The sequence below is a fragment of the Malaya genurostris genome, chromosome 2, assembly GCF_030247185.1.
Source record: "Malaya genurostris strain Urasoe2022 chromosome 2, Malgen_1.1, whole genome shotgun sequence".
Classification (NCBI taxonomy): Eukaryota; Metazoa; Arthropoda; class Insecta; order Diptera; family Culicidae; genus Malaya; species Malaya genurostris.
The window spans coordinates 23843213-23870451 of NC_080571.1; the positions used below are offsets into that span (position 1 = coordinate 23843213).

General features: G+C 35.7%; 1 protein-coding gene across 4 annotated transcripts in view; it reads right to left on the minus strand.

The window, feature by feature from the left end:
- The window catches only part of LOC131430220 (adenylate cyclase type 6), a 387241-nt gene that overhangs the window by 168547 nt on the left and 191455 nt on the right, over positions 1-27239 (minus strand). For all 4 annotated transcript variants that reach the window (XM_058594974.1, XM_058594977.1, XM_058594975.1 and 1 more), the window contains one exon: positions 10588-10684. In XM_058594974.1, coding sequence (XP_058450957.1) covers positions 10588-10684 — 97 coding nt within the window. The remainder of the gene's footprint in view (positions 1-10587; positions 10685-27239) is intronic.

Here is a 27239-nt window from a genome sequence, read left to right on the forward strand (position 1 = left end):
CTAGACTAGACTAGACTAGACTAGACTAGACTAGACTAGACTAGACTAGACTAGACTAGACTAGACTAGACTAGACTAGACTAGACTAGAAGCTAGAAAAGATAAGGGTATTAAAATATGGGACAAGGTAACGTTGAATGGGATTAGACTAACGATGAAAAGGCCGTTTCCCCGGATCCAATTTCTAAACCAATGGGGATCAGAAAAATGACCCTATTTGATTCCGGTTGGAAGTTTTGCTACCAAAATAAACGAAAGACTCTAAAATTAGTTCCATGGTGAGAGTTTTAAACCCAACAGAAGCTTTAGTTTATTCCTGATTCGCACAGAACTCATTCCATAATCGCATCGCATACCTTTATTTACAATAACCGATCGCAGACCATGACAATCAAAGTGAGCCATGGATCGTTGCACAAATCCCGGGTAATTTTTCAAAAGGGTGTATAAGCAAGTAACAGTTTCTCTTTAATCACTCTCTCTTTCGATTATTGTGATGTGATTAAAACAGATTTCCTTTGATATCACTACTCTGTTTGAAAGTCGAAAGTTTCGGGTATCATTTCATGCAAAAAATTGAGTGATAAATGTGGAAACCGCTTGGTAATTTACAGAAGAGAAAGTAAACAATGAGAAACTGTCACTTGCTTATACGCCCTCTTGAAAAATTACCCGAGAAATGGAAAAACTAAATTTCTGAAGACATAAAATGTAGTCTCTACCTGAAGCAGCGCTGCCAACTATACCGATTTCTCGGTATTTATACCGATTTTTGGACTCGATACAGGAATACAGATATGCTCTCTCAAAATACCGATATTTCAATTTTCATACAGATAAATACCGATTTTCAGTTTTTGTGTTGGATTCCACAGGGTTAAACCAGGTCGAGCCACCTTTTTTTGGTCGCAAAATCAGTTTCCGCACTAAATCGATGTTTGATTTTTCGAGAAAGATATTGTACAGATAGATTTTTTCGCCAAATACAGATTTTTGGAAAAAACAGTTGACAGCACTGACCTGAAGTCCGTCACCACCGTGAGCACCAGCAGAAACTCACCCACCACTGGAAGAAGCTGAACTACACAGCTGTCAAAGTTTCAGTAGAAAGTAAACAGAGGAAAAAAAAGAGTTTCAAATAATTGAATTTTCTATTCGGAACGGTGTCGGTTCTCTGTCCGACTAGCATCGGTGCAGGTCAGTGGAAGAAGAAAAAACGCTCAAATTAGTTCTAATTTGAGTTGCTTTTATGTTTGTCTCCATCGTAGGTAACTGGTTGAGAGGAACTCAAATGAGCGCTTGGCGTCAGCTGCACCGAAAAAAAAAAAATATTTTTCGATTTCAATTATATTTTTTTATAAATCTTAAATTTCAGTTTTTCGCTGTGAGTGGCAGTGGAATTTTTTCAATTAGGACAAATGTTGTTTAATTTTGGTTCTTTTTCTAATCAGTACTCACCTTGATTGGATGGAGCATTCATGGAAGGGGTTTCGGTAACAGAATCTGAGTTTCAGTTTGATAGTTGGATTACGTTATCGTTCGGATCCGTAATCATAAGCACGTTTTTGCATATGCTTTTGGTAGGGCAAACACGTGTTCTACCGGGGAACTGTTTGACTTTTAATCAAGAATTAAGTCACACAAACTGAACTGATTGAAGTGTGTGTGTGTGTGTGTGTGTGTGTGTGTGTGTGTGTGTGTGTGTGTGTGTGTGTGTGTGTGTGTGTGTGTGTGTGTGTGTGTGTGTGTGTGTGTGTGTGTGTGTGTGTGTGTGTGTGTGTGTGTGTGTGTGTGTGTGTGTGTGTGTGTGTGTGTGTGTATTTCCTCATTTGTTTACCAAAAATCGGAATCAGCATAACAAAATTATGACTGCTACTGCTGCTATGATTCAAAATCAAACAGACATTTTCGTCAAAGGATATTCAGGCTGGTTGCTTGGATCAATTTAGATGTAAATGAGGTTCGAACGTGACATTGCGCTCTGTCCTGGGAATTATGAAAGCCGAAAGCTCATCGCCTACGTAGATTAATTCGGTAATCTCACAGCAGTCTGAACTTTGCCGGGATCAAAGCACGGATGTCGATTAAATTATGTCCCAAATTTGTGTCAGATTTTGGCTAGCCACTGGCCACTGATCCCGGTAGTGTGGAAATGCCTTAACCCGTTATTCGATATTTGATTTTCTTTTTTACTCCAACCACTCTCTTGTTGTGTGGCATTTTCCGGTTGAAAGGAGTTTGCTCGATCAAATCGAAAAGCCTCAATCTGACGACGACGGAAAGGGATAAAGTAATAGAATAAATCGAAGCACAAAGAAAACGAATCGCTTCAGAGAACTCGTGAGACTCGCATAAATACACCTTCAATCCACTTTACTTGGCCGGCCGATATCGAATTCAATGATCTGAAAATGTAGTAACACTCCACATTGTAGGGCCGACATACGCACACACACACACGCACTCGCAAATAATCTCCCAGAATAGCGGAAACCGGAGCTTTTTTTTCCGAAGAGTGATTTCTCTTTCCGACATGCTCGTTGAGGTTTCTTAATCATCCAATTTCAAGAGTTTTCAATCCCATCTGGAAGGACCATCGCAGCATTTGATCCGGCAGAATCGGGCCATGAAGGAAGCCCATGAAAAAGTGACCAAGGCAATGATGAGGTGGTAGCTAGAGTCTAAAAAAGGATTCAGCCTAACCGGTCGGTTCTCCCATTTCTCATCCTTCATCCCTTTAGATAAATATTCAATGTTGTAGCATCTTTGATGTCGCTTGCTCTTATTTTATATTATTTTTTTTTGCTTTACGCACTTACAAAACTGAGATACTGTGTTCTCTTTTCTCTGTTTACCACCATGATTACTCCACAGAAGCTTCTTACCTTTTACGAACGGCACATCAATGGCGTGGGAAGCCCCATCGGGAAGGCTGTCTGGGCTCTGCTGTGAAGATTGAAGCCATTGAACGATGGCCCGACCGATTGTGGACCGCTTTTGTGTGCCTTCAGAGAATCCTTTTTCCGTCTGTTTCATTTAATCCTGACCTGGGTACGCTCGGTCGTGATAAATTACATCAAACTGGTCGGTTTCTATTTTCAAACCATTTCGTCCGGGGTTTATGTTGCGAAGCAGCAGACAACCACTTTGTGGTTACCATTGTGACTTATGATTCCGAAAATACCGAACCGTCTTGAATGTCGCAATCGATCAGATCTGAAAACAGGCTGCTATTTGCTCTCGGTTACTCCGTCAACTGATTTTCAACCACTGGACAATCGATGGAACGGAATGTAAAAATTGTTCTGTTCAGTTCTGTTCAGTACTGTTCAGTTCTGTTCAGTTCTGTTCAGTTCTGTTCAGTTCTGTTCAGTTCTGTTCAGTTCTGTTCAGTTCTGTTCAGTTCTGTTCAGTTCTGTTCAGTTCTGTTCAGTTCTGTTCAGTTCTGTTCAGTTCTGTTCAGTTCTGTTCAGTTCTGTTCAGTTCTGTTCAGTTCTGTTCAGTTCTGTTCAGTTCTGTTCAGTTCTGTTCAGTTCTGTTCAGTTCTGTTCAGTTCTGTTCAGTTCTGTTCAGTTCTGTTCAGTTCTGTTCAGTTCTGTTCAGTTCTGTTCAGTTCTGTTCAGTTCTGTTCAGTTCTGTTCAGTTCTGTTCAGTTCTGTTCAGTTCTGTTCAGTTCTGTTCAGTTCTGTTCAGTTCTGTTCAGTTCTGTTCAGTTCTGTTCAGTTCTGTTCAGTTCTGTTCAGTTCTGTTCAGTTCTGTTCAGTTCTGTTCAGTTCTGTTCAGTTCTGTTCAGTTCTGTTCAGTTCTGTTCAGTTCTGTTCAGTTCTGTTCAGTTCTGTTCAGTTCTGTTCAGTTCTGTTCAGTTCTGTTCAGTTCTGTTCAGTTCTGTTCAGTTCTGTTCAGTTCTGTTCAGTTCTGTTCAGTTCTGTTCAGTTCTGTTCAGTTCTGTTCAGTTCTGTTCAGTTCTGTTCAGTTCTGTTCAGTTCTGTTCAGTTCTGTTCAGTTCTGTTCAGTTCTGTTCAGTTCTGTTCAGTTTTTACTGTTTTTACTGTTTTTACTGTTTTTACTGTTTTTACTGTTTTTACTGTTTTTACTGTTTTTACTGTTTTTACTGTTTTTACTGTTTTTACTGTTTTTACTGTTTTTACTGTTTTTACTCTTTACTGTTTTTACTGTTTTTACTGTTTTTACTGTTTTTACTGTTTTTACTGTTTTTACTGTTTTTACTGTTTTTACTGTTTTTACTCTTTACTGTTTTTACTGTTTTTACTGTTTTTACTGTTTTTACTGTTTTTACTGTTTTTACTGTTTTTACTGTTTTTACTGTTTTTACTGTTTTTACTGTTTTTACTGTTTTTACTGTTTTTACTGTTTTTACTGTTTTTACTGTTTTTACTGTTTTTACTGTTTTTACTGTTTTTACTGTTTTTACTTTTAACTGTTTTTACTGTTTTTACTGTTTTTACTGTTTTTACTGTTTTTACTCTTTACTGTTTTTACTGTTTTTACTGTTTTTACTGTTTTTACTGTTTTTACTGTTTTTACTGTTTTTACTGTTTTTACTGTTTTTACTGTTTTTACTGTTTTTACTGTTTTTACTGTTTTTACTGTTTTTACTGTTTTTACTGTTTTTACTGTTTTTACTGTTTTTACTGTTTTTACTGTTTTTACTGTTTTTACTGTTTTTACTGTTTTTACTGTTTTTACTGTTTTTACTGTTTTTACTGTTTTTACTGTTTTTACTGTTTTTACTGTTTTTACTGTTTTTACTGTTTTTACTGTTTTTACTGTTTTTACTGTTTTTACTGTTTTTACTGTTTTTACTGTTTTTACTGTTTTTACTGTTTTTACTGTTTTTACTGTTTTTACTGTTTTTACTGTTTTTACTGTTTTTACTGTTTTTACTGTTTTTACTGTTTTTACTGTTTTTACTGTTTTTACTGTTTTTACTGTTTTTACTGTTTTTACTGTTTTTACTGTTTTTACTGTTTTTACTGTTTTTACTGTTTTTACTGTTTTTACTGTTTTTACTGTTTTTACTGTTTTTACTGTTTTTACTGTTTTTACTGTTTTTACTGTTTTTACTGTTTTTACTGTTTTTACTGTTTTTACTGTTTTTACTGTTTTTACTGTTTTTACTGTTTTACTGTTTTACTGTTTTACTGTTTTACTGTTTTACTGTTTTACAGTTTTACTGTTTTACTGTTTTACTGTTTTACTGTTTTACTGTTTTACTGTTTTACTGTTTTACTGTTTTACTGTTTTACTGTTTTACTGTTTTACTGTTTTACTGTTTTACTGTTTTACTGTTTTACTGTTTTACTGTTTTACTGTTTTACTGTTTTACTGTTTTACTGTTTTACTGTTTTACTGTTTTACTGTTTTACTGTTTTACTGTTTTACTGTTTTACTGTTTTACTGTTTTACTGTTTTACTGTTTTACTGCTTTACTGTTTTACTGTTTTACTGTTTTACTGCTTTACTGTTTTACTGTTTTACTGTTTTACTGTTTTACTGTTTTACTGTTTTACTGTTTTACTGTTTTACTGTTTTACTGTTTTACTGTTTTACTGTTTTACTGTTTTACTGTTTTACTGTTTTACTGTTTTACTGTTTTACTGTTTTACTGTTTTACTGTTTTACTGTTTTACTGTTTTACTGTTTTACTGTTTTACTGTTTTACTGTTTTACTGTTTTACTGTTTTACTGTTTTACTGTTTTACTGTTTTACTGTTTTACTGTTTTACTGTTTTACTGTTTTACTGTTTTACTGTTTTACTGTTTTACTGTTTTACTGTTTTACTGTTTTACTGTTTTACTGTTTTACTGTTTTACTGTTTTACTGTTTTACTGTTTTACTGTTTTACTGTTTTACTGTTTTACTGTTTTACTGTTTTACTGTTTTACTGTTTTACTGTTTTACTGTTTTACTGTTTTACTGTTTTACTGTTTTACTGTTTTACTGTTTTACTGTTTTACTGTTTTACTGTTTTACTGTTTTACTGTTTTACTGTTTTACTGTTTTACTGTTTTACTGTTTTACTGTTTTACTGTTTTACTGTTTTACTGTTTTACTGTTTTACTGTTTTACTGTTTTACTGTTTTACTGTTTTACTGTTTTACTGTTTTACTGTTTTACTGTTTTACTGTTTTACTGTTTTACTGTTTTACTGTTTTACTGTTTTACTGTTTTACTGTTTTACTGTTTTACGGTTTTTTTTTTGTTTCTTTGTTTCTTTGTTTCTTTGTTTCTTTGTTTCTTTGTTTCTTTGTTTCTTTGTTTCTTTGTTTCTTTGTTTCTTTGTTTCTTTGTTTCTTTGTTTCTTTGTTTCTTTGTTTCTTTGTTTCTTTGTTTCTTTGTTTCTTTGTTTCCTTGTTAATTTGTTTCTTTGTTTCTTTGTTTCTTTGTTTCTTTGTTTCTTTGTTTCTTTGTTTCTTTGTTTCTTTGTTTCTTTGTTTCTTTGTTTCTTTGTTTCTTTGTTTCTTTGTTTCTTTGTTTCTTTGTTTCTTTGTTTCTTTGTTTCTTTGTTTCTTTGTTTCTTTGTTTCTTTGTTTCTTTGTTTCTTTGTTTCTTTGTTTCTTTGTTTCTTTGTTTCTTTGTTTCTTTGTTTCTTTGTTTCTTTGTTTCTTTGTTTCTTTGTTTCTTTGTTTCTTTGTTTCTTTGTTTCTTTGTTTCTTTGTTTCTTTGTTTCTTTGTTTCTTTGTTTCTTTGTTTCTTTGTTTCTTTGTTTCTTTGTTTCTTTGTTTCTTTGTTTCTTTGTTTCTTTGTTTCTTTGTTTCTTTGTTTCTTTGTTTCTTTGTTTCTTTGTTTCTTTGTTTCTTTGTTTCTTTGTTTCTTTGTTTCTTTGTTTCTTTGTTTCTTTGTTTCTTTGTTTCTTTGTTTCTTTGTTTCTTTGTTTCTTTGTTTCTTTGTTTCTTTGTTTCTTTGTTTCTTTGTTTCTTTGTTTCTTTGTTTCTTTGTTTCTTTGTTTCTTTGTTTCTTTGTTTCTTTGTTTCTTTGTTTCTTTGTTTCTTTGTTTCTTTGTTTCTTTGTTTCTTTGTTTCTTTGTTTCTTTGTTTCTTTGTTTCTTTGTTTCTTTGTTTCTTTGTTTCTTTGTTTCTTTGTTTCTTTGTTTCTTTGTTTCTTTGTTTCTTTGTTTCTTTGTTTCTTTGTTTCTTTCTTTCTTTGTTTCTTTGTTTCTTTGTTTCTTTGTTTCTTTGTTTCTTTGTTTCTTTGTTTCTTTGTTTCTTTGTTTCTTTGTTTCTTTGTTTCTTTGTTTCTTTGTTTCTTTGTTTCTTTGTTTCTTTGTTTCTTTGTTTCTTTGTTTCTTTGTTTCTTTGTTTCTTTGTTTCTTTGTTTCTTTGTTTCTTTGTTTCTTTGTTTCTTTGTTTCTTTGTTTCTTTGTTTCTTTGTTTCTTTGTTTCTTTGTTTCTTTGTTTCTTTGTTTCTTTGTTTCTTTGTTTCTTTGTTTCTTTGTTTCTTTGTTTCTTTGTTTCTTTGTTTCTTTGTTTCTTTGTTTCTTTGTTTCTTTGTTTCTTTGTTTCTTTGTTTCTTTGTTTCTTTGTTTCTTTGTTTCTTTGTTTCTTTGTTTCTTTGTTTCTTTGTTTCTTTGTTTCTTTGTTTCTTTGTTTCTTTGTTTCTTTGTTTCTTTGTTTCTTTGTTTCTTTGTTTCTTTGTTTCTTTGTTTCTTTGTTTCTTTGTTTCTTTGTTTCTTTGTTTCTTTGTTTCTTTGTTTCTTTGTTTCTTTGTTTCTTTGTTTCTTTGTTTCTTTGTTTCTTTGTTTCTTTGTTTCTTTGTTTCTTTGTTTCTTTGTTTCTTTGTTTCTTTGTTTCTTTGTTTCTTTGTTTCTTTGTTTCTTTGTTTCTTTGTTTCTTTGTTTCTTTGTTTCTTTGTTTCTTTGTTTCTTTGTTTCTTTGTTTCTTTGTTTCTTTGTTTCTTTGTTTCTTTGTTTCTTTGTTTTGTTTCTTTGTTCCTTTGTTTCTTTGTTTCTTTGTTTCTTTGTTTCTTTGTTTCTTTGTTTCTTTGTTTCTTTGTTTCTTTGTTTCTTTGTTTCTTTGTTTCTTTGTTTCTTTGTTTCTTTGTTTCTTTGTTTCTTTGTTTCTTTGTTTCTTTGTTTCTTTGTTTCTTTGTTTCTTTGTTTCTTTGTTTCTTTGTTTCTTTGTTTCTTTGTTTCTTTGTTTCTTTGTTTCTTTGTTTCTTTGTTTCTTTGTTTCTTTGTTTCTTTGTTTCTTTGTTTCTTTGTTTCTTTGTTTCTTTGTTTCTTTGTTTCTTTGTTTCTTTGTTTCTTTGTTTCTTTGTTTCTTTGTTTCTTTGTTTCTTTGTTTCTTTGTTTCTTTGTTTCTTTGTTTCTTTGTTTCTTTGTTTCTTTGTTTCTTTGTTTCTTTGTTTCTTTGTTTCTTTGTTTCTTTGTTTCTTTGTTTCTTTGTTTCTTTGTTTCTTTGTTTCTTTGTTTCTTTGTTTCTTTGTTTCTTTGTTTCTTTGTTTCTTTGTTTCTTTGTTTCTTTATATTGTTTTCTTGTTTTCTTGTTTTCTTGTTTTCTTGTTTTCTTGTTTTCTTGTTTTCTTGTTTTCTTGTTTTCTTGTTTTCTTGTTTTCTTGTTTTCTTGTTTTCTTGTTTTCTTGTTTTCTTGTTTTCTTGTTTTCTTGTTTTCTTGTTTTCTTGTTTTCTTGTTTTCTTGTTTTCTTGTTTTCTTGTTTTCTTTTTTTTATTGTTTTCTTGTTTTCTTGTTTTCTTGTTTTCTTGTTTTCTTGTTTTCTTGTTTTCTTGTTTTCTTGTTTTCTTGTTTTCTTGTTTTCTTGTTTTCTTGTTTTCTTGTTTTCTTGTTTTCTTGTTTTCTTGTTTTCTTGTTTTCTTGTTTTCTTGTTTTCTTGTTTTCTTGTTTTCTTGTTTTCTTGTTTTCTTGTTTTCTTGTTTTCTTGTTTTCTTGTTTTCTTGTTTTCTTGTTTTCTTGTTTTCTTGTTTTCTTGTTTTCTTGTTTTCTTGTTTTCTTGTTTTCTTGTTTTCTTGTTTTCTTGTTTTCTTGTTTTCTTGTTTTCTTGTTTTCTTGTTTTCTTGTTTTCTTGTTTTCTTGTTTTCTTGTTTTCTTGTTTTCTTGTTTTCTTGTTTTCTTGTTTTCTTGTTTTCTTGTTTTCTTGTTTTCTTGTTTTCTTGTTTTCTTGTTTTCTTGTTTTCTTGTTTTCTTGTTTTCTTGTTTTCTTGTTTTCTTGTTTTCTTGTTTTCTTGTTTTCTTGTTTTCTTGTTTTCTTGTTTTCTTGTTTTCTTGTTTTCTTGTTTTCTTGTTTTCTTGTTTTCTTGTTTTCTTGTTTTCTTGTTTTCTTGTTTTCTTGTTTTCTTGTTTTCTTGTTTTCTTGTTTTCTTGTTTTCTTGTTTTCTTGTTTTCTTGTTTTCTTGTTTTCTTGTTTTCTTGTTTTCTTGTTTTCTTGTTTTCTTGTTTTCTTGTTTTCTTGTTTTCTTGTTTTCTTGTTTTCTTGTTTTCTTGTTTTCTTGTTTTCTTGTTTTCTTGTTTTCTTGTTTTCTTGTTTTCTTGTTTTCTTGTTTACATTTTTCGATCGAATTTTCTTCGTTCTCGAAATAAAGCGTGAAAAGTTACTCTGAATATTCATAGCTATTTTGAGCACCGATATTTGATTCGATATTAGCCATCAAACACGAAACTTGAAAATTTCTCAATTCCGGTTGCAATAGCAGTAAATTTTTTGTCACAAAAATATGCTTCATGTCCCAATTCCACGATTTTTCGTATTACAATTGCATTGCCGAATTACGGTGCAATTTCCCAACCAGACAATTGAATTAACCGAAATCTCTGTTTAAGCACCGATTGACGAATTTGCAATTGTTAAATTTTGACAATTGGAAATTTGGAAATGCTGTGCTTTCACTTAACTTTGAATAGGTCGGTTCTAGTCAAACAAAAATTGAATCCCCATCAGTTCTCGGTCTGATTGTTTCTGTCAAGCGCACCCCACAGCAATTAAGCAGGCGGTTTTTCGTGAGTGAGTGGTTCTGATGCATGTAAATAGAACATGTCTTGCGAAAGTTTTTTGTTCCCAAAATCACCTGCCCGTGTACCAAGCAGTGGGCCGGAAGGTAATCGAAACAAAATTAAAACATTTTTCACCACTCAACTTTTTGGGCGTGGAAATCAGCGAGATCCAAAAATGCCGGTGGGCGATAGAAGGGAGAGCGAAAGCAAACTTGCTAAACTGAGTAGGCCGGTTTCTGACAGGATACCGTTTGGCACGCGTGCACGGAATTAGATCGTGATTAGCGTCAGGCCGAATTCCACCTGACTGGGTGTCTGATTAGAATGTGTAACATTTTTCTCCCCCCGGATGCGTACGTGTGCGAGCTGTGACCTGTATCTGAAGCTGAATGTAGCCAATTAGCTGCGATGACGAAGCGTTGTGTAATGTTTTTGCTTTATCAATAATTACTCAGTTCCAGAAATTGCGTGGGAATGATTTTCCGGTGGATTGATCGTATGGTATAATTGTGCACTAGAACACACGCAGTCACGCGCGATTCAAAGCATGAGAAAAATTGAATCTGCCCAATCGAATCGAATCACAATAGAATGTTTTCTAAAAAAACAAGTGGCACTTACCAGCAGCTCCGTAAATCTGGAAACTCTTCTTCCGTACCGACGCCGTTCCGGAATAATTGGATGTGGTGTCATCTAGATTGAAAGCCGTCACTCCGGCCTGTTGAAATAGAAACAGAAAACATCATTAATAATCGCAGGAGGCCGTTTCCGTTGCAGCGAGCGAGAGAGAAAGCTTCCGAGTGGCTGGAAAGCAAAAGAAAAACGTGCCCAAATTGAAAGTGGTGTCGGAATGAGGGTTGGAATGTCTCGTCCGCAGTGGGTAAAGAATTTACTCCACTTCAGTGTCCCGGCACCTCGAACGAAGTAACCGCAGAAATCGTGAATGGAGGAGCGACTTCACCATTTATCTTCATAAACGTTGACTCGAGTGGGCGGTGGACTTATTTCACCCTTCGCCACTGAGATGATTTAGCGTCTCACGTTGGGAACTGCTACTACTGCGAATTGGTGGGTGAGTGCAAGTCAAGTTGAATTGGGCGAAAAGCTTTGCGGAGTCCTACAGTACTTGATGTTGCTTCAAATTGCTACTGAAGTATTTAATATTATGAACATTAGAAAAAATTCTAAGTGCAAATGGCAATCTCTCCTTGTTCACTTTCTCTTTCAGCTATTGCAACCTATTCCTGTATTTTATGATAAATTTTTCAAAGCACTCAGATAATACCGTGAACAGTGTTGGGAAAAAGTCAAAATTTCGAAAATCGCAACTTTGATTTATTTAGTTCACCAATGATTTTTTTGCAATCTCACTGGAACTGATCTCTCATGTCAAAACCTTTTTGAATCCATCTAGTGGTATAATGATACCTTGCTCATATTACTTTTATTATCAAAAATATCACTAGAAGATTTGTTTATTTGTTTGCTTGTTCCATCTGACAATAAAAGTCTTAATGAATATAAGGTCAAGTTATAAAATCGAGGATTGCGACACTTTCTGAACAAACTTATGCGATGATTCGCCAAAATCGAATAAATTTTCAACTAGGGAGAAAGTTCGAGTACACGCTGCAATGTCCGATGGAATCTTCGTTGTAGCAAACCTGTTGATCGTAGAGTTCGTTGTGAAACCCGGAAGTCGATGAGAGAGCCGATTTCGCCGTTGATAATCTTCGCCACAAACGCAGCTTGTTGAATCTTTCTTCGTCGTTTCAGGGAGTCAAGACCTAACAGGCGACATTGATCAGGGTACGGTGGCAGATCCAAGGGATTTCGCCAGGGAAGGTCTCTTAGCGCAAGCCGAATAAATCTTTTCTGAAAACGCTCAATCTGGCATTTTCCAGCAATGGTCGCACTAAGGAACAGTATAACGCCTTCAAACAATGTGGATCCTTGAAATCTCTGCTGATTTTAGCTACGAATCCGAGTTGTTTCGTTGCCTTAGATATTAAAGCAGAACGATGCTGATTGAATGTGAGTTTTGCATCCAATACAACACCAAGGTCGTTAACACGGTCAACTCTTGTAAGTGTTTGTCCATCAATTTTGTAGTCGAAGATTAATGGACGAAGTATTCGGTGAAATGTAATTACTTGACATTTGGCAATGCTGATCACAAGATGGTTTCGTCGACAGCATGCGACAAATTCATCTAGCAGCTCTTGAAGATGGACGCAGTCCTCATAATTACGAATTACTAAGTACAGCTTCAAATCGTCGACGTAGATCAGCTTGCATCCATAACCAAGCAGCAAAGCGGCATCGTTGAAAAACAGTGCGAATAGAAAGGGACCCATATTGCTGCCTTGCGGAACTCCTGATTTATTCGTGAACGGGGATGAAACTGAGGTTCCCAATTGTACACGTAGGACTCTACCACACAAATAGGAACTCAACCATTCAATGAACTTGTGTGATGCACCAATAGAATTCGGTGGTCTATACGATCTAACGCTGCTTTAGATCGGTGTATACTGCATCAATTTGTACCCTTACCTCCATCCGCGAAAAGCAGGTCGAGGTAAAATCGATCAAATTTGTACTAACGGAACGTCCAGGCATAAATCCATGCTGATCGGTTGATATATAACTTTCTGTACGAGAAAGAACTACAGAGCTGACAACTATTTCGAATAGTTTGGAGGCAGCAGATAGGCTCGTAATGCCACGATAATATCTCACTTCCTTTCGATCAGGTGTACAAATTTGCTTCCGACGGTTTTTTTTTAAAAATTAGAAGCTTTATTGCGAAAAAATCTTTCCGGCAATTTTCGGATCCCGGCTCGAAAAAAGAAGTCCTCTTTTGACGCTATCCATGAAGCAATCAATTTTTCCAACTCTTCGAAGGATTGAAAATGTTGATCTGACAGGTGGAAGTCAGAAGGGGCGACATCTGGGGAATACGGCGGGTGGGGCAAGACTTCCCATTTCAGCGTTTCCAGGTACTTTTTGACCACTTTTGCGACGTCAGGCCGAGCATTGTCGTGTTGTAGGATGACTTTGTCATGTCGGTCTTGATATTGTGGCCGCTTTACGTTTAGCGCGCTACTAAGGCGCATCAGTTGCGTTCGGTAGCGATTTCCTGTGATGGTTTCACCCGGTTTTAAGAGCTCGTAGTAAATCACACCGAGCTGATCCCAAAGCAAAGTCCTGGCATTACATTCCTATTGTGGAATTTGGCCTTTCTGTTTCAACAGACTTCGCAGCCGATTCTTAGTGTACAGAATCATCGCATGGCTAGTGCTATGGATCCTACTGACACTAAGAATCCTTCCAGGCCGGGGCTCGAACATACGACAACTGGCTTGTAAGACCAGCGTCCTATGCATTGAACCGGAAATCCGCCGAGCTGATCCCACCAAATACAAATCATAACCTTGATGCAATATTCGGTTTTGCCTTCGACGAAGTAGCATGCCCGGGCTTTCCCCATGATTTTCTGCGTTTAGGATTATCGTATCGAACCCACTTTTCATCACCGGTTACGATTCGATGTAAAAACCCCTTACGATTTTGTCTTTGAAGCAGTACATATATACAAATAGACGGCGCTCGATGTCTCTCGGTTTCAACTCGTACGGCACCCAGTTTCCTTCTATCTTAATCATGCCCAGGGCCCTGAAACGTTTTGAGATGGCTTGCTGACTCACTCCCAACGATTCGGCAAGCTCTTCTTTGGTTTGGCACGAATCTTCATCAAGCAATGCTTCTAGTTGTTCATCTTTGAAGGTTTTTTCTCTTCCACCACCATGTTTGTCTTCGACATCGAAATCACCATTTTCAAAACGTTGAAACCACTCCGACACGTTCTTTTACTCAGAGCAGCATCACCGTAAGTTTCTCAGAGCATTCGATGCGCTTCAGCTACAGTTTTTTCGAATTGTAACAGAAAAGTAAAAACTTCCCGCAAATGGCGAGAATTGGGCACATAAACAGACATTTTCGAGCGTGAATAATACGAAAACAAGAACAACTATCCCTGAAACGGCGATGACAATTCGTTAGGAACTGCACACACTCACTTTAAAGGCATTATCATCTATGTATTTTGACTAGCCTCAGCCGGTACAGCCACCTATTGGAAAACGGCGGAAGTAAAGTTGTACACCTGATATGTCAAGTTAATAGGAATTTTTCTTTATTTTGCATCGTCGCACTAAATGATTAAACACATTTTATCCTATAGTCCTGGAACTAGAACTCGGATCCGAATGAAATTAAACAGCAACCTATAAGACCAAAGACTATCGCAGAAAGTATGGACGCACTTTGATTTCGCTGTAAATAATTCACAAGTGTTAGATATTCAAATTTTATACGATGTACTGATAATATTAGACTACAACAACAGAATATTATTCTCAACATTTGCTACTTAGCCATTGTAGACTAGCTGGCGCACCTTCTTGCGAACGTTCCTCATTCAATTTCGTACAGACTTCTTGGCGACAAGTTTTGACACTTTTTTCCAATCTTTTTCGAACTGTTGAATGGTTTCGGCTGCCGAGACATGTTTCCTAAGATGTGCCTTCGTGAATGCCCAAAATTCCTCAATTGGTCGAAGTTGTGGGCAATTTGGTGGAGTCTTTCGGGACGAAAATGACATTTTTGGTAGTATACCATTCTACCGTTGATTTCGAGTAGTGGCAAGAAGCAAGATCTAGCCAGAAGACAACAGGATCCTTGTGGCTTCGAATCATGGGTAGAAGTCGTTTTTGTAAACATTCCTTGATGTATATTTCGTATCGGTTACACTGAGAAAATACGAACGTTGTATGTATCGTTGTATGGCTGGTATCCACTATCAAAAACTGCTCATAAATTGTTGATACATGGAGCCACGATAATTAGACATGCAAATTTAACTTTTTGGTATGCTTAGTGAAGAAGCTCAGGAGACTCGAAATAAAAGTATCCGGAACTTCAGAGAGCACCATGCTAAAAAATTCAGCAGAATCGCGAACATTGAAGATGTTTTTAAAAGGCTGCTGTTATCTTCAGACCCTATCTTGGCATTGTCGAACAAACAAAATAGGAGAAGTTCAGAAGACTTACCCGAACAAGCAAAATGTTTAGTTTTAGATAATAATTAGAATAATTCATTGCTTAATTTATTCAATACATACCAAACCGTAATCAACTGTTGTCTTATGTTTTGTTTTGAATGTTAACGATACGATCATTACGATAACGGAATCAAAATCAATTGAATCAGTTATTTTGGTACTAAATTAATTAAAATTGTTCAGCAAATAATCTATTTTCGGCTGTAGTTTTTGTGTGTCTCATTTCTCGAATGGACAATGTATGGAACACTTGTAGGGCTAACTTGATACTATTATTTTGCTGAAGGAAGTATGTTGATATGTTAAGGCGTTTAAGAGTTATGCAATATTTTTGAGTTTTTTCAAGGTATTTTTAAGACTAATTTAAATGAGTTAAAAGAAAAACACCCTCCCAATTTTCTCTTAAATGTTTACTTATATTATGAACTTTCAGTAGCCGCATAGGATACATTTTTATCGATCTGGCATCTAATGAATTTTGATATTTGAAGGTTGACTAGTTTTTGATGAAAAAACAATCATAACTTTTTACTGGTAGCTCATATGAAAAAGCTTTACTCAGCAAAATTATGCGCAATATTTATTTCAACAACTCTTCTGAAGACAACTTTTCCATAGAACGTTTCACAAAAACGTTAGAACAAAAAAATCGATTTTTCGGGAGCCACCCTACTCCTACCCGGGACAATTGATGTAACTCGGTCAAATGAAAAGCTAGAGAGGTGCTCTTTTCAGCAAAGTTGCTCAAAATAAAATTTCCTATAACTTTATTGTACAATAAAATCATTTTTGAGCTCAATTAAGAAAGTTAGATTTCAGATTTCAATCTAAATAAGGACCACCCTAGTAATATTTTATATCAAAAGGAGCGCCATTTGATAACAAACAACTTTTGTGAAGATTCCAACTACAAAAAAAACTAATATTTAATAGTGAAAATATTTTTGTCACGCTAATTTCCCGTTTCAAACCATAGTGCAATCGATTCAGCTCGACGAACTGAGGAAATGTCCGTGTGTGTGTGTGTGTGTGTGTGTGTGTGTGTGTTGTCAACTAAGAGGTCGAGATCTCAGAGATGGCTGGACCGATTTTGATCAAACTAGTCGCAAATGAAAGGTCTCCCGTCACCCAAAACGCTATTGAATCGTTTTGAGATCGGATGTTTACTTTTTGAGTTATACGAAGTTTTATGTCAAAATTTCTAGTTTTTTGACAGTATCTGTCACAATTGACCTTGAAAACAGAATATTTTTTCAGACTTAGATTCCGCACGATAATAGCTATCCAACAAGCCATAGATTGTTAAAATCCGTCCATTTTTAACGGAGATATCGATATTTTTGTGTAAGCGACTTTTCCCCTTATTCCAGTAGTAGGAATTTTGAGCGCAATATGATAATGCAATGCTTAGGAGCAACGTGAAACACGATTTTTTATACTGTTACATACAATTGTTTCTAAGTACCAATAAGACTGTGTACAATATCCTTTTTCATGACAGTTTGCCTCGGACCGATTTTAGCACGGTTCGTTTTTGGCAACATAATCGTTCGAATATGACATATGTAAATCAGATGATGGCCAAGATGGCAGCATTTTCGAGTTAAAAACAATTGCATAATTATATTGATTTAAACTATTGACAGTGATGAGTGCTGGAAGAACATGACACCATTCAAATCAGTTCGTCGAGATCAGCAATTGCTTGTGTGGAAAATAATTTCACTCAATTTTCTTGGAGATGACTCAACCATTTTCTACAAACTCAGATTCATACGAGAAGTGCTTCCAAACAAAGTTCCTTAATAACGTCTGGATTTGACTTCTGATTCCTGAGCTACAGGATGATATGTCAAACGAAATTAAAATAGTGTAACTCATTTTTCTCATAGATGGCTGAACCGATCTAAGATTCAAATGAAATCTAAGAACCATCTAAGATTCAAATCAAGGGTCTTAAGATTCTATAAAACATCTTCCTTTTTCGTCAGTCTGCACTGATTTTCGAACATTTTGAATGAAATGTAAACTATACAACTCCTCAGGTGAATTTAACTGACTTCGGCTACACTGATTTTGAATTCCGATTGCAGTATCCAATCGTTTTCTCAAAAAATTGAATTTCAAAAACAAAAATTCAAATTAAAGGATATATGGTCTCATGCAAAATTAATGAATTTTATCCGATTCTGATTTCCGATTCTGGAATTACAGAGTGATGAGTTTTTAAAATTCAAGCCGATATAGAAGATGACAATTCTAAAAAAACGCAAAATGCAAAAAACGCATGCGGATTGATAAAAAAAGGTATCATCTCACTGCTAGGTGGATTAAACACGTTTTTCGACCCGTTTTCGGTTTATCCTCAAAGGTGTTATCCTCACCGAACTTCCTGATTGCATTTCGCACGGCTTTTTCACTTACTTCTTCCATTTTTGTTATCTTTCTCAGTGGCAGTCCGCGTTCTGTGCATCATTTGTACACAATTTGTCGACGTTGTTCTGCTGAAAGTCCACGCATTTCGAAACAAACTAATGAAAGCGAAAAAACAACTGCACAAGTGGTTAGAGAAGAGTGTAAACAACAGGACACAGCCATAAAAACTAACAGATTTTGAACCATTGCGAAATGGCAGCGGTTTTTGGTTGCGTCCATACTTTCTGGGACAGTCTTTACTAGCTAAATCGAGACAGACGTGCGGGCGTGTGTAAATAACCTTACTAATAAAATTCTTTCTTATGATTCTAGAACTAAATACCATGCGTCTCCATCGAACGATAACTTGATGGAGACGCATGGTTTTTCGAATGATTTTTTTTAAGTCTGATATTATACCCGTCCACATTTTTTTTAAATCCTAAAAAATACAGCGTAGTGTACTCAAAAATGATTTATTTTTGATGTAAAATCTATGATTGGAACCAAAATTATAAGTGCGAGTAAAAAAACATCTTAAATTTTGAACATTCTTCTTTACCTAAGTAACATTTTTAATATTAATAAATACTTGTAGCTGTCTTCAATGCTACATAATAAATCTTGCATTAAAACTTTAAACTCCACGAAAGCCTACTGAAAACCTCTATAAGAACATGTTCCTGCCAAGTGGACCATTCTTCATAAGGTTTAAGAATCATAAGGTGAAGAATCAGCATAAACCAGCGTTAAAACTCCAAATTCAAGAAAATTTTGAAACCAGCTTTACGATCAACATTAAATTTATTCGGATGGAATGAATTCCGCTATGAATAAACTTTCGTTTTGATCCTATTTTTCTTGACTATGTGTTTGTCATGTCTGCTTTGAATGCAATCAGTAAGAATTTATTAGATTTTATTTACGAGTTTGAGGCTTTTTCCGAACGTAGAAATTTCATGCGCTTTTATTTTTATCGTGAATGTATGGATAAAAATATGAATTATAACTAATCGCCTTGAAATAAATGCGGTTTTTGCGAAAGTCTTTATAATTTATGAACATTATTTTCTGTGATTCATCGTCATTTTTGTATAAAACTGTTTCGTGGCGTTAAAACTTGTGCATACGTCCTGAAAATGAATCATGAAAGTCCATCATATTTCCCTCTTTTTTGCATTTCGAATTTTATTTGATGTCAATAAAAGTTACGGCAAAAAACATCATAATGGCGGCCATGAAATTTCCTTTAATGCAAATTACACTTAACGTAAGATGCAATAAATCAAATAGGCCACAACAAATATTTCATAAATGTACTTTAGAACCCTCAAAATTGCTCTGAGTGAAACTGTCATTAAATGAACACCCACACACACGAGACTAGATTTATGAAAGAATTTAACTGACAATAATGTTTTAAAGAAAATGCAATATTAAGAGGGTTTGCATGGTTTTATTCTAGTGCAAATTGTTTTATTTTCAGCCAAGTTGTTAGTCTAGGTAAAGGGTTTTAAAGAAGCTTTAAAAACTATGATATTACTTCTCAAAAGAGGCACTTATTATAGTTGTCATAAAACAGGTAGTAATTGAAAAATCAATTACAAAACTCCTATAAATTATAATCAAAACCATAAGGCATTCGAATTGTTACTTGGGTACATTGGATACATTTTGAAAAATTCTGAAAAAATCCGAAAAGGTTTCCCATTATACCTAAAATATTCCTGATTTGTTTCAATTTTGTTGCTAAAGAGGTTTTTTGACAAATTTAAATAAGATGAAAATCAGAAGGACCTCTCTGGCACCACAAATAAGGAAGTTAAAGGGCTACAGTTTTGGGAAAATCATCTCCCATACAAACCCTTTCAAACAGATTATATCAATTTAATTTATGTTTGGGGTCAGTTTTTATATGCAAACCCCCATTTTATATGCATTGCTCCAATGCAAACGACCGGCAACAGGACGGTACAATCGAAGTTACACTTTCATGAACCGGTAGTTCTTTTTAAAAAACGAGTCTACACAGTTCGGGAGTTGAATGTGGAATGATTTTATTTTTCATTAAGTTTGTTACAGAGCCCTAACTTGCTGATCTAACTGAAATATTTTAAAGTGCCTACGCTGCTCCTGCTGCTCGGTTACCGTCGCGTCGATCCGCTGCGTATGCACTTTATGTGCTGGTGACACGCGCAATCAGTTTGCGCGCGGTGATGGAATTTTTTGATGGTTCGGGTGAACCTGGTGGTAACTGCTCCTTCCTGTGGTTTTGAAGCTTCTGATTCAATTTGCTATGATTTTCTCTGAATATCTTCGATTGAGGGTGGTTTGTAATATATTACCGGGTTGGAGGTGTTTCTCGGGTTGATTGCTGTAATGTTTACTGAAGGTGCCTTTTGTCTAGCTTTGATGAAAATATAAAGACTAAGTAAGATGACAGATGATGCTGTTAGAGATAGTCCTCCCCAAATGGACCAGGACGTGTGGTAGAACTTGGTTTGCAGGTGATTCAACATTTTCGTGTTCTTCAGATGAAGGTCTTGTAGTATTTCCGTATTTATCGTCTTAATGAAATGGGTTCTCGTGACATCTAAATTAATGGAGGATGTGAACAGTGGTTGTTCAACTGTTCTAACTACTCTATTGGTAAACGTGAGGTTTTGGAAAGTTAGAGTGCAATTCGTAAAGATTACCATATATGAGCCTATTAGCTTTTTACTAGCGGCTCCGCAGGTGTTCCAAAGCGTGTCATTTACGTCATTGAATAAAAGGGTTGTGTGTCCCATTTCTGTTATTGGGAGATATTGGAAAGTATTCTCGTATAAGCATTGACTAGGTTGACTGTTTATCAAGTTTGCAATGCATTTGTCTTCGGAGACGTCTTCAATGGCTGAAGGGTTGCAGATTGTCCAATCTGATAGACTTTGGCAATTGGTGGTTTGAAGATATATCTTGTTCTGATGCTTGAGATAGTGATTTCCAGGTAGTATGATTCTTTTGTGGGATTTAAATATTGGTTCAACGCGAAGATATTCGAAATTCGTTTCACTGAAGTTAGGGATGCCGATGATGTAGAAAATGAATGTTCCGTTTGTGACTATAGATGTGAAGGCAAATTCTAGAGCTTCCTCGATGAGATGAGTTGTTCTAGGCACTTGTGAATAAATTCTACTTCTGCTCATTTAGGGGTTAGCCAAATTTTGTGCTAGGGCACATAACCGTTTTCATTATTTTTACGTTTCGTCTTCTGCGTCTTTCTACTTCTGCTGATTCTAATAAATTTGGGTTTATAATGTTTAGTTTTGAAAGGATAATGGCTGACTGTATGGTTTCAATTTCTTTGTTTATTACATCTAGATGGAATAAAATGTTTATAAAATTTAACTCAGATGATATATTTTTAAAGAAAATCGAGTCTTCTAATATTGATCGTTGTAGGAAGTCTGTAAAATTATTGACTCGACTTTTTTGAATTCTACTATTTAGGGCTGTTTGCTCATTATTGTTATCTACTAACTCGTTGATTGATTTGTCTATTGCTTTTAGGTCGTCAGCGTCTGGTGATCCGGAAAGCCATTTCCATGCACTGCCTAGGGCTTTCCATCGTTTTACTCCTTTTTTGATTTGAATTTGAATGTGTAATTTGGTACAAATTTGAGTGTATCTGAATGATTTTATGATTTATAAGAGGAGTCGATTCTGAACTATTTGAAGTTTGAATGATTTCTTCTATTCTGGTTACAGCTTCTTCTAGGGCAGTTATATTTATTTTGTGTACTATTTTGTAATGGCCTGTTAATATTTTTGCTGCTCCGTTATGAACTATTGCAATGGGATGTTTATCAAGACTAAGGAACTCCGAGGATGCAAGGATTGTAGTGATAGGGTAGAGGCTGGAATTAAATTAAGAGGTAGGTTATCAAAAGGTTGGACTTGTGAAACTACTGGTTGAGATAGAATGATGCTTCGTGTCATTGTCTCCTAACATTATTTTTTATATTTGATTTATGAATTTTGGCATTGTGTTCATTTCTAAATGTAGTATTCTGGTTTTCTTGAACATGTTGTTTTTTGAAAATTCTTTTGTGTTTGGCTTTGAAGATTTTATCTTTAACAAATACAGCTTGTCCTGTCGTAAGTTCTGGAGGATCTGATCTTTTTTTGTTATGCTGGTTTAATTGATTTGCTTGTGCTTCTTTTAATCTTACAACGATTTCATCATACTGCTTGTTCCTACTCGCCTGAATTTCTTCTGGTGTTACTGTGTTATGAGCTGTTCCTAAAAGTATTTCTTTGGGTGTTTTTCCGGTAACTGAATGAATTGTGTTATTGTATTTTTCTACCACTATACACATCAGAGTTTTACAATTTACTTCTGGAGAGATTTGTTTTTGAATTCGGTACATTTCTGTAATCGTAGAGTGAAAACGTTCTACAGGGCCATTAACTTCTGATTTATTACTTGGAGTTGTGAAATATTTGATATTTAAATCGAGCATCATTCCTCTTATTTCGGGGGATAGGAAGGCTTTTTCGTTGTCCGTGACAACGGAAGAAGGAATTAAGTTGGATGTGATGGTATCGTGGAAAGCTTTTCTAGTATGGACGGGGTGTTGGGATTTTATCGGTATCATCCGGCCGTACTTAGAAAACTTGTCAATACTCGACAGGAAGTAATTGTTATCAGTTTGGTAGATATCAATATGTAGGATCTCGAAGGGGAATGTAGGTATTGGGGTTTCTTGTAATTTTACAACAAGCGGATTTCTGTCATATTTTGATACATTACAGAGATCGCAAACTCGCACGAATTGTCGAACTTTGTCGGTCATTTTTGGGAAATAAAATTTGTTTAGTATTTGTTGTTTGTTTTCTTCAATTCCGCGGTGTGCTCTCTCGTGGGTTTCTTGAATTATTTTTTGTTGTCTTTCAGCTTCCACAATGTCTTCAAGGATTTTTTGAGTAAATCGGACCTTAAGGAGTCGCGATCTACTGAAGAATTTTTTGTAAACTTCTTGAATCTGACCTAGTATTGGCTCGGATGTGTGAAGTCCTATTAATTTATTTGGGGTGAAGAATTCTTTCATTAGAGCAGTCAAAATTTCTTCGCTAAATCTTGTTCTCTTCATCGTTATTCTGGTATAACCAGGAAATGGAGATGTTGTAGTTGTGTCTGCATTTGAATTGGTTTTCTCTATTATAATTTGTAGTTTAAAAGCGTTTAGTGGAGCCTCTGTTGAGATGATATAGTGGGAGTCATCATCTTCGCCGGAGTGTTGCGTGGGAGTGAGTGAGTGAGTGAATTTGAATTCTGCTGAGCGCGTCAGCTACTACGTTAGTTTTTCCTGGTTTATACACGATTTCATAGTCGTGTTCTTCCAAGTAGGATTTCCATCGTTTGAGTTTTGCGTTAACGTTCTTTGCAGATAAGGAAAATGTTAACGGTTGATGATCGGTAAGGATCTTGAATTTTTGCCCATAAATGTAATTTCTAAACACTTTCAACGCCCAATGAATGGCGAGCATTTCCTTTTCCGTTGCTGAAAAGTTTTCTTCTGCTCTATTCAATGTTCTAGAGGCAAAATGTATCGGTTTGTCCTTGCCGATGTCACCCTGGCTTAGCACTGCGCCTATAGCATAATTTGAAGCGTCGGTGGTTATTAGAAACGGTTTTTTAAAATTTGGATATGTCAGTATGTCGTTGCTGGTGATTATATTTTTTCATTTTTCGGAAACATTCCTTTTCGTTATCATCGAATTTAATTTTCTTTTTTGAATCTAGGTTCCTCTCCCCTCTCAAGAGGTTTGTAAGGGGTTTCGCTATCTTTGCGAAATCTCTTACGAATCTCCGATAATAACCAAGAAGTCCAAGAAAACCTCTCAATTGTTTGATATTTTCGGGTTCTGGCCATTTTTTAATAACTTCTATCTTTTTTGGATTGGGCTGAATGCCATCTTCCGCTATGATGTAACCAAGAAGTTCAACAGACTTCCGTAAAAACTCGGACTTATCTAATTGCACTTTAAGGTTTGCTTCACGAAGTGTATTTAAAACAATTTCTAAATTTTTAATGTGTTCGTCCAGATTTTTTCCGAACACTACAACGTCGTCCATATAGACATAGCAAATTTTTCCAATGTGATCGCGTAGCACATCGTCCATCGCTCTTTGGAAAATTGCTGGAGCATTTCTCAGCCCAAATGGCATACGTAAAAACTCCTATTTGCCATTGTTGGTAGAAAATGCTGTCCTCTCTATGTCCTTTGGATTTAGTTTTATCTGATGGAATCCTGAGGCTAAGTCTAACGTGGTAAAATGACTGTTGCCTCCTAATTGGTCGAGAACATGCGAAATCTCTGGCATTGGTTAACGATCCGAAATAGTCTTCTGATTCAGTTTCCGGTAGTCGATAACGAGACGGAATTTACGTTCGCCAGATGCATCCATTTTTTTGGGAACAATCCAAACCGGAGAGTTCCATGGTGATCTAGATGGTCTTATTATCTCGTCATCTAACATTTTGGAATTTTTGATTTTCGACCTCTTCTTTATACGCGAAAGGGTACGGGTAAGTCTTTTGGTATACTGGGATTTCGTCTTCTGTGCGGATGTCACATTCAACTTTTGTTGAGCACGACAGTTTACTGTCAGGTGTATGGAAAACTTCTGAAAATTTTTCTAAAACCGGTATAAGTAAATTTTTCTCACTAGACGATAGGTGAGAAATTCTGATTTTTTGTTCAACATTGAAAGTTTGATTTCTGGGATTTGCATGAGGTTGATAGAAGTGAATAGGTATGTTGTGCAAGTTTCCGTTATCTGCAATGAGTTGAAATATTGGAGCCTTGCTGACTAAATTGATTTTTTTTCCAAATAATACTTCGGTGCCAAGAATACCGTCGAAAAATGGGTGAAAATCGAGGATTACAAAACTAAATTCCTCGCTAGTCATTCGATAAAAAGGGTTGAGCATTACTTTTTGTTTGACCACACTAGTGCCAGTTATACCTCTTACGGCTTCCGAAATTGTGCTTAAAATTGATTTACCAGAGCTATATGCCCAGCGTTTTGAAATTAAATTTATATTTGCACCAGTGTCTAACAAAAACTTAATTTCGCCTTTGGATGTTGGAACTTTAATGTACGGGAGAACATTTGGTGCTATTCGAACCATTGGTTGACCCATTTGGAATCTTCTAAAAAATTAACCTCGTCCGTGCTATTTTTGGTTTCTTGATCTTCATTTTTTTCTTCTTGTATATTATCTTCTTCTTGTGCACTGAAGAATTCTTCACTGATTTCTGAAGTCTCGTCAAGAAAGTTTTGATACTCGTCTAGATCGGGATATATGTCCACTAAATTTGCGATTCGTTTTGCAGCGGGATTAGTGTGCTGCATAGAATTTGATGCAGGTTTAGCTAATTTAAAATTGGGTCTGTTTCCGTAGTTAACTTGTCTTGAGCGCATTGATTGATCTATTTCCATGGGTTCGGGGTTGTCTTGTCGTGGGTAGAAAGTTCGATTTGGTGCGAAGACATTTCTGCCAACAGGATAAGTACGGTTAGGAGCAAACACATTTGGTGTCGCTTGAGAAATAAATTGTCGTGGGGTTGCATTCGGTGGCATTCGGGATGGTAAATTTTGAATTGGTGGGCGCCTTGGTGGTACAGGCGGCTTTTCTGGTGGTTTTCCTTGGTACCCTGGGATTGCTGAAGTTTGTCTTGGTGCCGGTGTCGGTACTGGTTGCCAAGAGGGTATGTTTACAGGAGCGTTACGTGCGTCAAGATTCAAATAATCTACACAGTAACTGTACGCTTGTGCTAAACTTTGTGGCTTAAAATTTTTGGCAAAAACGTGAAAGAGGATCTCCAAGACCTCGAATAAAGGTATCTAACGCGATTTGATTGTACAATCGCATTAAGATTAATTCATGACCATGCCACTGGTCGTCCATAGATATGGCCGAACTAATAAGGGTTACTAATTCTCGCACACGGCTGTAGTAGCTTTCTATACTTTCTAGCTTACTTCTAACTAATGATTTTAGTTGGTTATCAAGAGTCATTAAGTCTCTTTTGTCCGCGTAATAGAGTTTTAGTACCTCTTTAATATTTGGCCATTGTGTAATACTCCAACACAATGGCCAAATATTAAACTGGTAATTAGAGCGTCATTGGCTTCACCTTTAATTTTCCGCCTGATTGTTTTTATAAGCAGGTGGTATTGAAAGCTTTGTTGTAGGTCTTCGAAGAGTTCTAACACATCTTCGACGTCTAGAATCCATTGACTAAGGTCTCGTGGATTCCCGTTAAAGTCGGGCAGATCTCTGACTATCTGTGGTATTTTGCCACGTTCTTCGAAGCCTAAATTCCGGTCAATGACGAAACGAGGCTGTGGTACAGGTTGGGGTTGAGGAGCAGGATCTGGATTGGGTGGATTCATGTTGAAGCTATTGAGTAGTTCGATTAGTTCCTCTATTTTTACTCACTGGAACTCTTTAAATTTTTTTAATTGAGTTAGTGGCGCGCCTATCTGTGATATTTTAACGGTTCGCTTACGGTTGGTCCGGGCTTGCCGTTGTGTTGTTAGTAGACGATTTCGCGATTATAATAATTAGGTTTTAAAGTTAAGTTTGCTGATTTTTTTATATTAGTACACACGCGCACTATGTGATATTCGGGGTTAGTAATTTTTAAATTGCTTTTTTATTTAAACTATACTCACAAAAAATATAGGAAGTACATCGGTACTGCGGGACAACGCCTAGGTCCTGAGGTCCTATTCTTAAGGAAGCACGGTCCGTGCTGCGGGATAACGCCTGAGTCCTTGTAATCCTGTTTTGCGGGTTTCCGGTTCCACTCAGCGCACCTCTTCGCGCTTCGAAGTCTCAAATCTTCAACTTAATTGACGATGGCGCTAGGTCCGGGCTTCGAATTCCGTCTTGCGGGCAGCTAGAGATGTCTTCGTTTTAGCAATGTGTGCTAACTTATCCTGTACTGAGTGGTCCCTATTCGGGCGTCAGTTACACTTTCATGAACCGGTAGTTCTTTTAAAAAAACGAGTCTACACAGTTCGGGAGTTGAATGTGGAATGATTTTATTTTTCATTAAGTTTGTTACAGAGGCCTAACTTGCTGATCTAACTGAAATATTTTAAAGTGCCTACGCTGCTCCTGCTGCTCGGTTACCGTCGCGTCGATCCGCTGCGTATGCACTTTATGTGCTGGTGACACGCGCAATCAGTTTGCGCGCGGTGATGGAATTTTTTGATGGTTCGGGTGAACCTGGTGGTAACTTCGATCTTCTTTAAAAAAAAACAAACTAACTCTGCGAAGGTCCCGCAATTGAGTCAATACTGCACTGAATTCTTGATATTGGAACTGAGCTCTGGACCTGAAGGTACGAGAAACGCGTCATGAGTCATACTCGTTGCCACCAAACATTTCAGAAAACTTTAATTTTAAAGTATTTATAATTATGTCACACAACTGAATGTGTTATCGTAAATTGATGATCATATTTCCGATGGCATGTAGCAAAAATTAAGTTGAAACCTTAGATCCAACAAGAGATATTCACGATCAAAAACTCATCACGCAATTTTGAAAAGGCACCCCATAGTAAAGGAAATCGTATTCACGACAAAATAGTGCAGCTAGATAAAAGGTAAGGCTTTGAAAAAATACGAGAAATAAAGCCCTGCTTAGTTCTACGAGCCTTACTTACATC